At 45.7% G+C, this 13,695-nt stretch overlaps 1 protein-coding gene across 2 annotated transcripts; it reads left to right on the top strand.

Moving 5' to 3' along the window:
* Positions 1-2,876: 2,876 nt before the first annotated feature.
* Tmem100 (transmembrane protein 100) lies at positions 2,877-8,834 on the top strand. 2 transcript variants are annotated; one of them, XM_048446874.3, is made up of 3 exons: positions 2,877-3,240; positions 6,060-6,185; positions 7,602-8,834. In XM_048446874.3, the coding sequence occupies exon 3, from the start codon at positions 7,671-7,673 to the stop codon at positions 8,073-8,075; it is 405 nt and encodes a 134-aa protein (XP_048302831.1). In that variant the 5' UTR covers positions 2,877-3,240; positions 6,060-6,185; positions 7,602-7,670; the 3' UTR covers positions 8,076-8,834. The 2 variants fall into 2 exon arrangements, with proteins under 2 accessions (XP_048302831.1, XP_085551769.1); XM_085695643.2 differs by lacking the exon at positions 2,877-3,240 and having other exon boundaries at positions 5,988-6,185.
* The last annotated feature ends 4,861 nt before the right edge of the window (positions 8,835-13,695 follow it).

The raw sequence follows: 13,695 nt of genomic DNA, 5'->3' as shown, positions 1-13,695 counted from the left end.
ATTGGCCAGGCAGGCAGTATAGGCAGGAAAGCCAGACAGGAAGTAGGGGTGGAGCAAAGAGACTGGGAGAATTCTGGGAAGCAGGAAGCTCCCTCCACATTCCTGCACAGACCACCAAAGAGGCAGCATGTAACTTGCCCAGCTGAGAAAGGTACTGAGCCATGTGGCTAACGTAGATAAGGATAATGGGGTAACATAAGTTATAAGAGCTAATAAGTAGCCAGAGCTAAGGGCCAATCAGTTTATAACCTAATGTAGACTCTGTGTTATTTTCTTTGGGAATTGCCAGCTGTGGGGTACTGGGTGGGACAGAAACCCCAACAAGCCAGCCCTCATGCTACACGCTGCAGCTTACGATGCACGCTAATGCAGATTGCTTGTCCTGGTGTTCACATACCGTTCCTGCTGAGCGCTTAGCTCTGAGACAAGATCTCATTCTTACCACTGCTGCTGCATCTCCTCAGCCACGGTGCTTACTAAGGTCCTGGCCTCTAAAAGGAGCACAGCAAATATTGAGGAACTTACATGTCCTTGAAGAGAAAGGAAAGGTCTGAGGAATCCCCGAAATGCTCCCACTGCTGTAACTTCTGCTCTACACTCTCTGGGTATCAACCCCTGTGAGTCTTGCTTCAAACACACCCAAACCTGTCTCAGTGCTTAGAGTCAAAGGGGACAACACTTACAATTCAACCACTACATTTATTTTCTGAGAACTAAGGGTGACCTGGTGCGGTAGACATCCCTTTTTAGGGTACTTTCCTAAGAGTAAACACAATGACAGTACTTCACCCTGCAATCCCCCCAAATTGGGACTGAACCCCAATGAAAACTATTCATATAATCTTAAACAAATACAAACAATGGGCAGTAGATTCCTTGTGGCACAAGGCAGAAGCCCCAAGAGTTACACCTTGGTTCTGCCGCTTTCCCTAGGAGTATAGGTTCACAAAAGTACTGCACACTGCAGAGTCTCTGAGTCTTCCACAATAAAACACAAACACCAGTCTCTGGGTTGTGGTCTGTATGGCACGTGATAGATGCTTCTACAGGACATGCATCTAAGACAACGGTTCCCAAACCACGGGTCACAAATCCCCAAAGACTACCTGAAAACACAGATATTCATATTAGGATTCATAACTGTAGCAAAATTACAGTTAGGTAGTGGCCACAAGAATAACTTTACGACCGGAGGTCCCCACAACATGAGGAACTATGTTAAAAAGTGTCAGCCTTAGGACAGCTGAGAACCACTGACCTAAAGAGATCCATGCTCCCCTTTCTCTCCACGAGTGCATCTTAGGAGGCTCCAGTGCCTGGAAATCAACCAATACATAGTGAAATTGGTTTGCATCTAAAGCAAACTCCTTGCTCCTCATTCCTATTAGATCTTTCTACTTAAAGAAAATGGTGGGGAGTGTGTTTGGGGGGAGTTATAGCAAGACACATTATCCAAAAAAATAAAATAAAATAAAAAGCACAGATCACTTTCCAAAATGTCCCTGATGTCAGAGTAAAACTGCAGACACACCCTTATTAGAAAGAAAGAAAGAAAGAAAGAAAGAAAGAAAGAAAGAAAGAAAGAAAGGAAAGAAAGAAAGAGGGAGGGAGGGAGGGAGGGAGGGAGGGAGGGAGGGAGGAAGGAAAGGAAAGGAAAGGAAAGGAAAGGAAAGGAAAGGAAAGGAAAGGAAAGGAAAGGAAAGGAAAGGAAAGGAAAGGAAAGGAAAGAGGAAAGGAAAGAGGAAAAAGAAAAGGTTGGAGAAAAGCTGGGCAGCTTCCCAAATCTCACTGAACTTAACTGGCCTGGGTGATGACAGAGATCTTCATGTGCTGATTGGACAGAGAGGAGCCAGAGGAATTGGCATCTTCTGGGATGCTGGACACCAGCCAGCCAGCTCAACCGCACCAAGCAAAAGCGAAGTGAAAGTGGGAAAGCAATCAAACGCACATGGGGCCGCTCTTCTCCAATGTAAAGCATTCTCCCAGAGGAGAACATGCCAGAGCTTCAGCAGCAGCGGGCCAGAGCTCCAGCCCGGTGTCTACTGACCGGAAAGGCACCAGTGACCTCTTTGTCTCAGTACTCACCATCCTTCTGGCTTCATCCCTACCCCTACTCCTCTCTTCTGGCCAAGGAAGATTGGGATGTCAGTAAGGGGGCATTCTCTCTGTCATGGAGAAGGCCTCAGACTGTTGTGGGTGATGCTTTCGGTGGCCTCAGTTCTTTCTAGATGTGACTGTCCAGTGTGCTATCATTTGGGCATTTGGGCATCCTCAGATGAGGAGCATTGGTGACCCAGCTTACCTGGCGTCAGGGGATGGACCACCCAGGCACCATGGTCATTATCTCTTCCCACTCTCATCACTTGAATACGCTGATGAGAGAGGCAGAGGATCCCACTCTACCTTCCCTTACCTCCCCAAAGGCCTGCCTTCACTCACCCCAACCCCTTCACCCACCTCTCCCCTCCACCCACCCCAATCCCTCCACCTACCCTACCCCTCCACCCAGCCTACTCCTCCACCCACTCCCAACCCCTCCATCCACCCCACCCCTCCACCTACCCCACCCCTCCACCCACCCCCATCCCCAATCCCTCCACCCACCCTACCCCTCCACCCACCCCACTCCTCCATCCACTCCACCTACCCTACTCCTCCACCCACTCCCAACCCCTCCACCTACCCCAAATCCCTCCAACCTACCCCACCCCTTCATCCACTCCAACCCCTCCATCCACCCCAACCCCTCCACCCACCCCAAATCCTCCACCCACCCTGCTCCTCCATCCACTCCCAACCCCTCCACCTACCCCACCCCTCCACTACTAATATAGAAGACCACAAAGGAGTTCTTTTCTGCAGCTTCATGACATTACAAAAGAGTGATCTCAAAAAGAGAATTTTGGTTAGAGAAAAACTTGAAAATGAATGTGGCATAAGATTTAAAATGAGAAAAACAAAGCAGAAGAGGTTCTTAGTGGCCTTTTAAATAATTGGTTTATTGTGGATTCACCCCTGCAATTACAATGGATGATGCTAGCACGAAGGAAAACATAAGAGTAAAATAGAGCAGCATGTAAGGAATTTCCTCTCGCCAAATTGTCTCCGATCCCTTAATGGTCTGTAAGCCTCGCTGAGTACTTTGTGCACGATCCCTAGCCTGGTGATTTGCATCCCGCTGTCGGCCTTGCTTGTTGGTTGCCTCTAGCAGCTGTCTCAGTCGGATTCTGGCTGAGAAAGGTAAGGCTCAATTTCCTTGCTCTTTGAAAGATCTGGGAGAGAACTGTAGAATGTCTGCCGGGGTTCGCCTAGGAAGGACTATTATCATTCGTGCATTGGAAGCCTTCAGAAAAGTTTTCCAAACTTAGGAGTCCTCCCAAGCCCTGCGCTCTGAAAAGAACCGGAGAGATTTCCTCCCGCTTTTGCACGTAGAGGGCTCACAGAAAAAAGGCTGGATGCATTGTGTTGAAATTTTGCATGTGGGGCCAGGTGTCCCTGACGCGATTCCCCAGGGTGCTTAATACCAAAAACATTTGGCACGTGTCACCGTGGATTCTTTTTGAATTTCTGGTGGAGAGGTAAAAGTTAATTAATTAAAGCTGCCTGTGTCCCTGGTTGCCTTGGTGGCTATCTTTTCTGGCACAATTTCTGGTTAATTCCTTAAGCTTTCTATTTCTTTGAATTCAGCAGTGCAAATCAGGAGTTGTCTAAGTTTGGAGACTGGCATCTTCACCCCGAGACAGATGCCCACACGCTGTGCTGGGAGGGTGGTACTGACCACACACACCTGAAGCCATAGGAAGGCTGAAACTTCAATATTAGAAGTAGCAACAAACCTGTGGTCTTGCCCTTTGGGGATCCAGCTCTGTCCACTGTCTTTCCTTACCAGTTCAGCCCAGGGCTCGCCATGGGAAAGGATGCCTGTCTCCCCTCTCTAGGTTCATTTCTTTACTTAGGCTTAGGAAGCAAAGAACAGTCTACAGGCGGGCAGGATGGTGTTCAGAGCTTTCTTGGGGTTTCTGGAGATATGTTTGATTTACAGAAAATGGCCTGTGCTAGAAATTAGGGAGGACTCGCCCCAAAGATGGGAATTCTCAGGTGAAAAGACATTCTCTCTGAGAGCTTCCGCTTTACACAGCCCAGGCCCCAGGCCAACATCTTCTGAAATGCCCTGGTTCCAAATATGCCCAACCTCAGCACCCAGTGATGTCCCTAGTTAGACGTGAGACTTCGTTTCTCTAGGGCTCATTGAAAGCTGTAAGGATGGTAGCAGTCTAGGTTACCTAGGGACCTGCTGGGTCCATCATGCCGGAGCCTTCAACCTCAGCCAGGTCTCAGGGACTCCTCAGTGTGATCGATCCCGAGAAGAAAGGACTTCAGGTCTGTGTGTCATTGTTCACAGACTGGGCTGGAAAGGTGAGAGGGAGAGGAAGTAGGGTGTCTAAGAGGATCCAGGCCAGAGGTAAAGAGGGCTGAGCGTTTAAGAGATGGGAAAACACAATTATTCTAGTATTGACGTGAATGTGTAGACACTACCAGGATTTGGTAAGACGTGGACAGATTAAAGACATGAGCGGATAACGTTTAGAAATATAGGAACAGGCTTATCATAGCCCCCTAGTATTGTCACCGCTCTTTTCCACCCATGCTTTTCAAATATTTTACAATGTCAAGTAGCTGGTCTGTAAGAAGCATAATCATATCGGGCTATTGACGAGGGCAGGACACAGCCTTGAGCTTAGTGTTTAATAGAACCGTGTGTCAGGTATGTGTATGTTTGAATATTGCTGATTAAAATGGGCCAAGGAGCAGCAGACTTGCCATAGGCGGCAAGATAGTTGTGGACCTGCTTCTTTGGAGTCTACTTTTAACAAGCTCTGTGTGTGAGTTGGTACCCATGCATAACTGAGGTCCAGTGGACCAGGCAATGAAGGTCTGTGACTCGAGCTACTGATGAAACTGAGACAGGGGGATTTAAAGTTCAAGGCAAAGGGTAGACTGGGAAATTAACTCAAAGATAGAAAACTTGCCTTGTATATATGAGGCCCTGGGCTCAGTACCCTGTGTGAGAAATAAAACGTGACCGGGGTCCAGAACAAGAATTTGTTTCTTTGTGAGCTCTGTACCATTTCTTTACTTCTTTAAGCCTCCATAGCTTCGTTTACAAGTGAATGGGAATGAACTAATGTGTCAGCCCTTAATCGTATGCCACACCCACAGTTGGCACTCTGTCAATAGCAGCAGTGATGGTGATGGTAGTAGTGGCCATTTCAGGTTTGTCAAAGTGACTCAACTCCTAGCACAAGTGATATGCAATCCTGCTTCCATCAGAATAGCCAGGGTTCCCCAGCTTAAGCGGAAACCCAGTACCTGTGAGTCCACTCTCTACCTTAAAAATAGCCAGGGTTTCCCAGCTTAACCAGAAACAGTAAGTGAGGCAACATCAGACAAGTGGGCCTTTAACTTCCTATTGGCCGTCTTGTACATCCATAAGTAAGAATCCTGGGAGAGCTAGGAGCTTGGATCTCTGCTGGCCTAGACTCTGACTTCAGTTGCTTGAGAACGCCACAGCTGTTCCTGCCTCCTGAGAACGTCTGTCCCCCCCCCCCCCACTTCTGTCCCTTTGCTAGGTCTGCAATGCTGACTCTGGGATTCTCTTGGATCCTCTTAGGAAAATGTCTGATGGGCAGGCAGAGGAAGATCTGGAGTTTGGCTGGGGAAAAAATGAGTAATTCAGAGCAGCCCCGCTTAGTAAACGCTACGAAGAGAAATAAAAGCCGATGCTGGCTCCTGTCTCTGGGGACTCTGAAGTGATGATCCTGAATTACCATGTCACCGAACACAGCTGGGGCGAGCCAAAACTCAGAATCTGCTGGCAAGGAAAAGAAGGAAGAAAAAAAAAAGTGGCAGGGAGGGGCAAAGCAGAGGAGGAGGGAGTCAAATGAGAGGGGGAGGGACCGACAGGCGTCCCTTAAGAGCAAGGGTGGCGCAGAAGAAGAGCTCCAGAGTTCCAAACCAAATCTACGATTAAGAGTTCTCATGTCTTTTCTGTCCCCCAGAGGCAATCCCTGACCAGTGCCCACTGGGTGACAGGCTCTTTCCCAGAAGCTGAAGGAAGATACTCTGACTGGTCCTTCTCTCCCAGGTCAAGTGGCTTCCGTGGTAATGGACTGTCTTTCCCTGAGGTATGTGTGCTTAATCTGGGGACAGATGTTGGTTTTGGAATTATGATGATTTCAGTGGAGAGGGAGATCACTGGACAATCGTAGTTCATTTGATGATTAAATTATATGCAAAGGACATCAGGTAGAACTCCCTAATTTCGCTCCTTGGTGAGTGATATTTTGACCTCCCAGGAGTGGGAAGAACGAAGAAGGTCTGATCCAGTAGTGTGTGCGTTTTCAATCGCTGCTCGATACACTCAAAGGATTAAAGTAATCAGAAGGGTCTCAAGTGTCTGGCAAATCTGTAGTCCTCGCCACTGTTCAGCCTCTCGGTGGTGCGAGTCGGTGACTCGGCATGTCTGAGCTTCAACAAGACCTTCTTCCTGCTACCTCAGCCAGGCTTTCAACAAGATGCTTTTGGATCTCAGGTGTTGCCTTCAAATTCAAAACTGGGAAGGGGCAAGTTTTATACAGAAGGACATTGATGAAAGCTGAATTGGTTAATTTTTTGTGACTATTTATGCAAGCTACTTATTTATGTGAGCATCTTAGAAAATACAGAATGTCTGAATCCCTTGCTCTTTTTCACAGAAAATTTGTAAATGATAGATAGTTACTCTAATAGCTGATTCACAGTTACTTTTTTTTTGATTTATAGTTAATTTTTTCTTAAGCATTGTACAAGCAAAAAAAACCTATATCCCATAAAGTGATCAGAATTTCTTTTTCTTATTTTTCCCCATTTAAATGGATAGGGGACAGTGCCACATTCTAGTTATAAAGTCCTGAAGTGGTTGGAACCCAACCGTTGTTTGTAAACTGAATATCTGTCTGCCGTGCTGTGTGGGAGTGGTGGAGGCATGGCTGAGAGTGGGGGTGGGGTTGGGAAGGTCCCGAGCACACACTTCGCCTGCGCCTTGTGTAAGGAGCCGTCAGTTGATAGAGAAGCATGCCATTTGTGCACTTGCTGTTTATCACGACGACGTTGATTTCATGAGCCGTGAATGGGTGACGGCTTGGAAAGAATGCGTGTCACACCTGGCAAAACTGGCAGAGTCCACGTTGCTGTGAGCAGTGGAACTGTTGAGAGCGTGTTCCCCTCCTGGATGAGCTGTCTTTGGATGAGGATCCAGACTTTTCCGAGCTTAGAGAAAATAAAGGAACTAGGCAAAGAAGGACGCTTCTAAAGGGTATTTGTAGACCACCAAGAAATATGGAATACTGCAGAGGGCTTCCTGCTCTTCCTCTCTCTCCTTTTTTTGTGCATAGTTGCTTCCCTTTTACTCAATGTAAAAGAATGTTCTAAGCGGGGAATGCAAAGAAGCGAGGCTTGCGCTCATGTATGTCCTGGGACAGGAGATGCCTCTGCACCTCTGTGCTTCCGTTTGCATCCGGTGCTATTGACTTAGTTGATGTTCTCTGCCTTCTTTTTCACAGCGTCCACCCTGGCAAGGCTTTCTAAACCTAGCCTGTGAAACCAGTTAGGATACATACACCCCCAGAAAAATGACTGAAGAACCTGTAAAAGAGAACCTGGGATCCCCAAAGTCGCCTGCACCTGTGATAATGGAGAAAAACCCTAAGAGTGAAGTTGTGATCACCACGGTCCCCTTGGTCACTGAGGTTCAGCTGATGGCCGCCACAGGGGGTGCCGAACTCTCCTGCTACCGCTGCATCATCCCCTTTGCTGTGGTGGTCTTCATCGCCGGGATCGTTGTCACCGCCGTGGCGTACAGCTTCAATTCTCACGGTTCCATCATCTCCATCTTCGGCCTGGTCCTTCTATCCTTTGGACTTCTTTTATTAGCCTCTAGCGCCTTGTGCTGGAAGGTGAGACAAAAGAATAAGAAAGTCAAGAGACGGGAGAGTCAGACAGCTCTTGTGGTGAATCAGAGAAGCTTGTTCGCCTAAGACAGAGACCAAATGGGAAATTTCACTCGAAAGCTCAGCTCCAACTGTTGAGTTGGTTCATATGGAACCAGCCCTGGAGGGAATGGCTTCAGTTTTGGAATGGACTACCAAAATCAAAATGGGGCAAAGAGAGGACTAAAAATGAGGGGTCAAGACGGTTCCCTTTGTAGGGAATAATATCTTTAATGACAAACTTAATCCTAAGGGCTATTTCTAAGACAAAAGAACCGGCTTTCTTTTTGCCTTAAGCGTTTGGGGAGTATGGGATATGTGCACATTTGATTCACTCTAGAGAGTACCCAAGGGATGATGGACATATAACAAAAACCCTGGTGAACCAGTTCCTTAAAAGAAATAGCCCACACTCTGGAAAGGGGTGTTATAAAAATGTTCCACTGTAGGCCTACATTGACTTGGCATTCCCATGTATTGAAAAAAATTCTGTTATATATATATATATATATCTTTTCCAATAAGTTGGCTCTCTGGCCTCTCTTTTAAAAAAAAAGTTCATTTTGAATAAATCATCACTAGTGGTACTTTATCTTGAAGAATAGACTAATATTTTTATATTTTAACAATGGACAATTTTAGATGATTGTAATGATACAGAAGAAACCAGAAAGGTAGAAGATACACGAATGGCAAGGGGGAGGGTAAATTAATACCGAAATAATCCAATATAGCACCTTTAATGTTTTTATACAAAAGTTTAATGTGCATTTCACTCAAAATAATAAATACTTATGGCTGCTGAAACGTCTTACGTGGTTGTTTCTGCTGTCCTTCTTCTTTTAAGGCAATTTTAGTTGAATTATGCATATCCATGTGAGTCTGTACTGGGGTTTGTGCACATGGGTGGAGGTGCCGTGGGAGTCCAGAGGAGGGTATCTGATCTCCAACAGCGTCAGGTACAGGTGGTTGTGAATTGCTTCGTATGGGTGCTGGGGACAGAACTTGGCTCCCCTGCAAGAACCCCCTGTACCATCTCTCTAGCCCTTGTCCTCACTGTCTTTGTTGCTCTTCCACATTTTCCACCTCCCCTCAGCTTGTTTGCAAAGGATCAGCTGTGTATTTCTCAACTGGAGCGGTCATTTCTTCTCCTGCAAGACTGCTGTTTTCATCTTGTGATGCAATACACCCAGGAACACTTAACACGTTCTGGAGGGTTTCTAAAGCTACCATCGGAAAACCCATGCCTAGGTCAGGGATTTGACAAGGTTCTCTTAAATGTGCGTTATACTTTCTGTTAATTTAATCATGAATTAATGCAGGTTGCATATTTAGGTGGTCATAATACCACACAAATAAGGTTAGTGTTTGAATTTTTTTTCCCTGTGGTTCTGAGCTCTCCCATATCCTTCCCGTCACTCCAGCAAGACTTAGTCCTCATTACTGTAGTTTAAAGCCCGCTCAGTCTGAGTGAGAGGACAATTAAACATGAGGCATTAGAGTTTGTAGAGTCTGATGGGGACCTAGCATGCCACAGTCCTTGGGAGGGACTCTACTGAGGGGCTTCATTAAGTCTTCCAGGAACTCTCTGACACTGGCTGCTCTCCAGCCCTTGCTTGCTTTTGTATCTAGAAACACCTTAAGGAGTCTCACGCCCAATTGCAAGTGAATGAACAGGGCTCATTGCGGGGCCATCACTGCTGTGATGTGATACACGTTGTTGTTGTTATTGTTATTGTTGTTTTTACTTTAAATCAAAGACGGTCAAAGGTTCAACACTGCTTTATGAAGCAGTTTCCCAGGGAAAGTTCAAGCTTCTCCAGGCTGCTCTAGAGACAACTCCTCTTTCACTCCCAATCCAATAACCCTCCCTATGAGTCAGCCCGACTAGGCTCCACCACCCTGCCTTAGGCTCCGGTTTTCCTACTGCAGGGCAATCCAGACTCTTCTCTCTCCTATAATGATAATACCGTTCTTCCTCATCCTTCTCCCCCATTTCAGACTGCCCAAACCCTGCTTCTCATCAGCTACCTGCTCCAAAGCTGCCTCCGCCCGGACCCCTCGCACTATGTGAATGCAGTCGCTCCTTCATCAGCCATTGTTTCTCATCGTTTCTGGTACTTTCCAGTTTCTAAGCATGTGGGTGATATAGATACTCATTTGTCCCTTCCAAACCTTTGTCGTATTGTTAGGAATGAGCTGCTTGCTGTTTGCAGTGTGCTGGCTACTGCACTATCTCGTACAGGGAAGAATTCAACGTCTACGCAAATGAGGTGTTAAATGAACTCAAGAAGGGAAAAATGGGAGGTTTATCCAGAATTACATCCTATTCTTATATCTTAAAAGGAAAATATTTTGATTTTCAACTTCCCCAAGAGTAAGTTACCCTGCATTCCCAGCTCCATGATAAAGGCAGAAATGGTCCACTGCTCTTTAGCCTCCAGCCCTTCGAAATGATTGAAAAGCAAGTGTGTGAATTATTTCTGGCCAGCAGGGGGCCTCATACTGCTACCAGAGTCCCCAAAGAAATCCTATGGGAAGATTTTAACTACATGACTAAATGGAATAATATCTACAGATAGCGAAGTGGTTCCTACCTGGAGACGATTCCCCAAGTGACCCATTTCCATCCTCTTCCGTAAGTATTTTTATAAAATGGAGGTTCTCCTAGCATGGGGAGACCTTGCTTTCTGGATAGCCACCAGGCCTCGTAAAGGGTGTGCATCCCTGTGAAGCTGTGGGGCACTGAAGTAGTGCTAATACGTAGTGAATCACAACTCAAGTAAGGGAAATAAGCAAGCCCTGAATTATATTCCCAACTTCAACATGCCTTGCTTGAAAGTGTCTGTCTTTACAAATAGTTCTCACATACACAGGCAAACAGGTGCTAAGTGTACCCACGTACATTATGCAAGTTGCAAGGGAAGTGTTTCTGTATGCTGGGTCTCACTCTGTAGCCCAGGCTAGCCTCAAATGTATGGCAATCCTTGCAATCCTCCTGTCTTAACCTCAGGAGTGCTGGAATTACAGGATGGGGAGGAATGGAAGAATGAAAAGATACATAAGTGGGAGGGAGAAAGAGAGAGAGATTATTGAGATCATGGTTTTTGAAGCAGGAAGATCTGATTATGCGAATTCTCCCATTAAACTGCCCAGGTGATCTTGAATTTGAGTTTCATTTTCAGAATAAGGGTAGTTATAAAGAAATATTTTAAGTTTCTACCCTATAAAGCTTTATGGGGGTTGCAGAGATAGCTCAGTGGTTAAGTGCTCTTGCAGAGGAGCAAATTTTGTTCAACCGAAACCACAAACTTGCATGTACCTGTGCAAATGTGCTTGCACATGCACGTACACACTAAACTAATGAATCTTAAAAACCAAATACTACAAAGTTTCAAAATTGATATCTCATCCAAGAGGATTGATTTCCCCAGGGCCCATTTTCCAAAGGCCCACATCTCCAAATTCTATCACGCTGAGGATTTGACTTTCACATATAAATTTAGGGAGTCTACAAAGCTCATGTATAACTCTTGGCTTCATTGATTCTCCATAGCCAAAAATAAGTCCCCAAATGTCCCCTTAAGAAAGGGAGGTGTCAATTGCTGTGAAGGGACACCATGACCACAACAATTTTTTATAAAAGAAAACATTTAGTTGGGGCTTGCTTGCAGTTTCAGAGGGTTAGTTCATCATCGTGCTGGGGAGCATGGTGGCAGACATGGTGGAGAAGAAGCTGAGAGTTTCTACATCCAGATCCCCAAGTACCAGGAAGAGAGAGCCTCTGGACTTGAAATGGACTTTTCGAAAACTCAAAGTCCAGCGACACCCTTCATCCAACAAGGTCACATTTCCTAATCCTTCCAAAGAGTGCCACTCCTTGCTGACCAAGCACTAAAATCTCTGAACCTATGGGGACCATTTTCATCCAAACCTCCAGAGAAGGCAATAAAAGTGTTTGTACATCCACTTACTATTGTTACTAAGTTATCATAGATATGTGGAAAGGTGTAGATCCCAGTGCATTTCCACGAGCCAATCCTGTGGAACTGTGCTGTGGTGAGGATATGAAATATTGCCCACAGGCTCACGCAGTCCCTAGCTGGTGGCTGTGTTTCAGGAGGTTGTGAAACTTGTAGAACATAGTACAGAGGTGGCAAATGAAAGTCTCCCCAGAAGTAGGCCATGGAGGTTACAGCCCACCCCTGCTTCTGGCCTGTCCTCTGCTTCCTGCTTCGCCAAGATGGAAGGACCCTGTCTCATAATGCACAGCCATGAACTCTGATCCATCCCCTGCTGTGCTGAACTAAAACCATGAGTCAAAATAAACCCTACTTCCCTTCAGTTGCTTCTCCCATGGATCTGGCCACCATGATAGGAAACTAACGCATATGCGCAGATAAAGTAATACTGTTTAAATATTGTCGGCCCTGTAAGTTCCTTTGTGGCCATTTCTGGACACTGTGTCTCCGAGGAGAACCATTATTCTGAACGCTAACTGAGCAGTGTTACCTGTTGGTTGGTTGGTTTTAAGGATATTTTTCATTTTGTGTCTACATGTGCGGCCTGAGTATATGTACATGTATGTGTATGCTTACACATGTATGTACATGTAGGAATCATTGAATCCCCTGGAAATGGAGTTTCAGGGGTTTTCAGCTACGATATGGGTGCTGGGAACTAAACCCAGATCCTCTGCAAGAACAGCCAGTGCTGACCAGCTTCTGATCTTTGGTTCTTTTTTCCTTAGAAAACAAACAAACAAAATATCCTGAGTAAATGGAATAATGAGTGCCTTTTCTATGACTAGTCTTTTTCCAATAATGCATTTATGAAATGTGTCTATTTTGTTATATATAGTAATATAGGAATCATTTCTACCCCTGTATAGAATTTCATCATCCAAAGACACTATCATACATTGGTCCTTTGTGGTGTAGGTAGTCATTCAAGGAGTTTCTAGTTTCTAAACATTAGGAATAGTGCTTTTGGTAGCTAGCCTCCAATATGGCCCCAGTGGTCCTTGAGTTTTGGTATTTACATGCTTTCGTGGCTCTCCACCTACCCTAGTCCCAGGACTGGTTGGTGTAGCAAATAAAACATGGCTGAAGTAATGCTATGCCACTTCCAAGATAGCGTTCTACAATACATTGAGGTTTTTCCTTGGGTATCTGTGTCTCTCTGGCTTCCTGACTCTCATGTTCTTACTTGCTTTGAGGAAAGCTGTTAAAATATCCAGGCACCAGTAGTGAGGCCATGTACGGAAGAACCGAAGTCTGTATCATTTCTGTTGCTGTAATTAAACATCCTCACAAGAAAAGCAACACAGGGAGGGGAAGAGGGGGGTTAGTTGGCTTATAATCACAGGTCACAATCCGTCATGTTAGATAAACCATGTTAAGAACTCCAGCAGCTACTCACACCACAGTCACGGCCCAGAGCAAATGGAGAGCAGGCACATCCTTGCTTGCTTGCTCTTATCTTGCTTTCTTTTTTATTGTACTCAGGGTCCCTGCCTAGGGGTTAGTTCTGCCCTTAAAGGACCGAGTCTCCATACATCTATTAACAATTGATACTGTTGCCCCACAGACAAACCTGAACTAGATCATTTCTCACTAAAACTCCCTAGGTGTTCTGTGTTGTATCCATATCCAGTTGACAGATAAAA

Source organism: Myodes glareolus, chromosome 9 (genome assembly GCF_982192425.1).
Source record: "Myodes glareolus chromosome 9, mMyoGla1.1, whole genome shotgun sequence".
In the NCBI taxonomy this organism is placed as follows: Eukaryota; Metazoa; Chordata; class Mammalia; order Rodentia; family Cricetidae; genus Myodes; species Myodes glareolus.
Note: the sequence above shows the minus strand (reverse complement) of the source record. Positions and strands in the feature narration are given on the sequence as shown.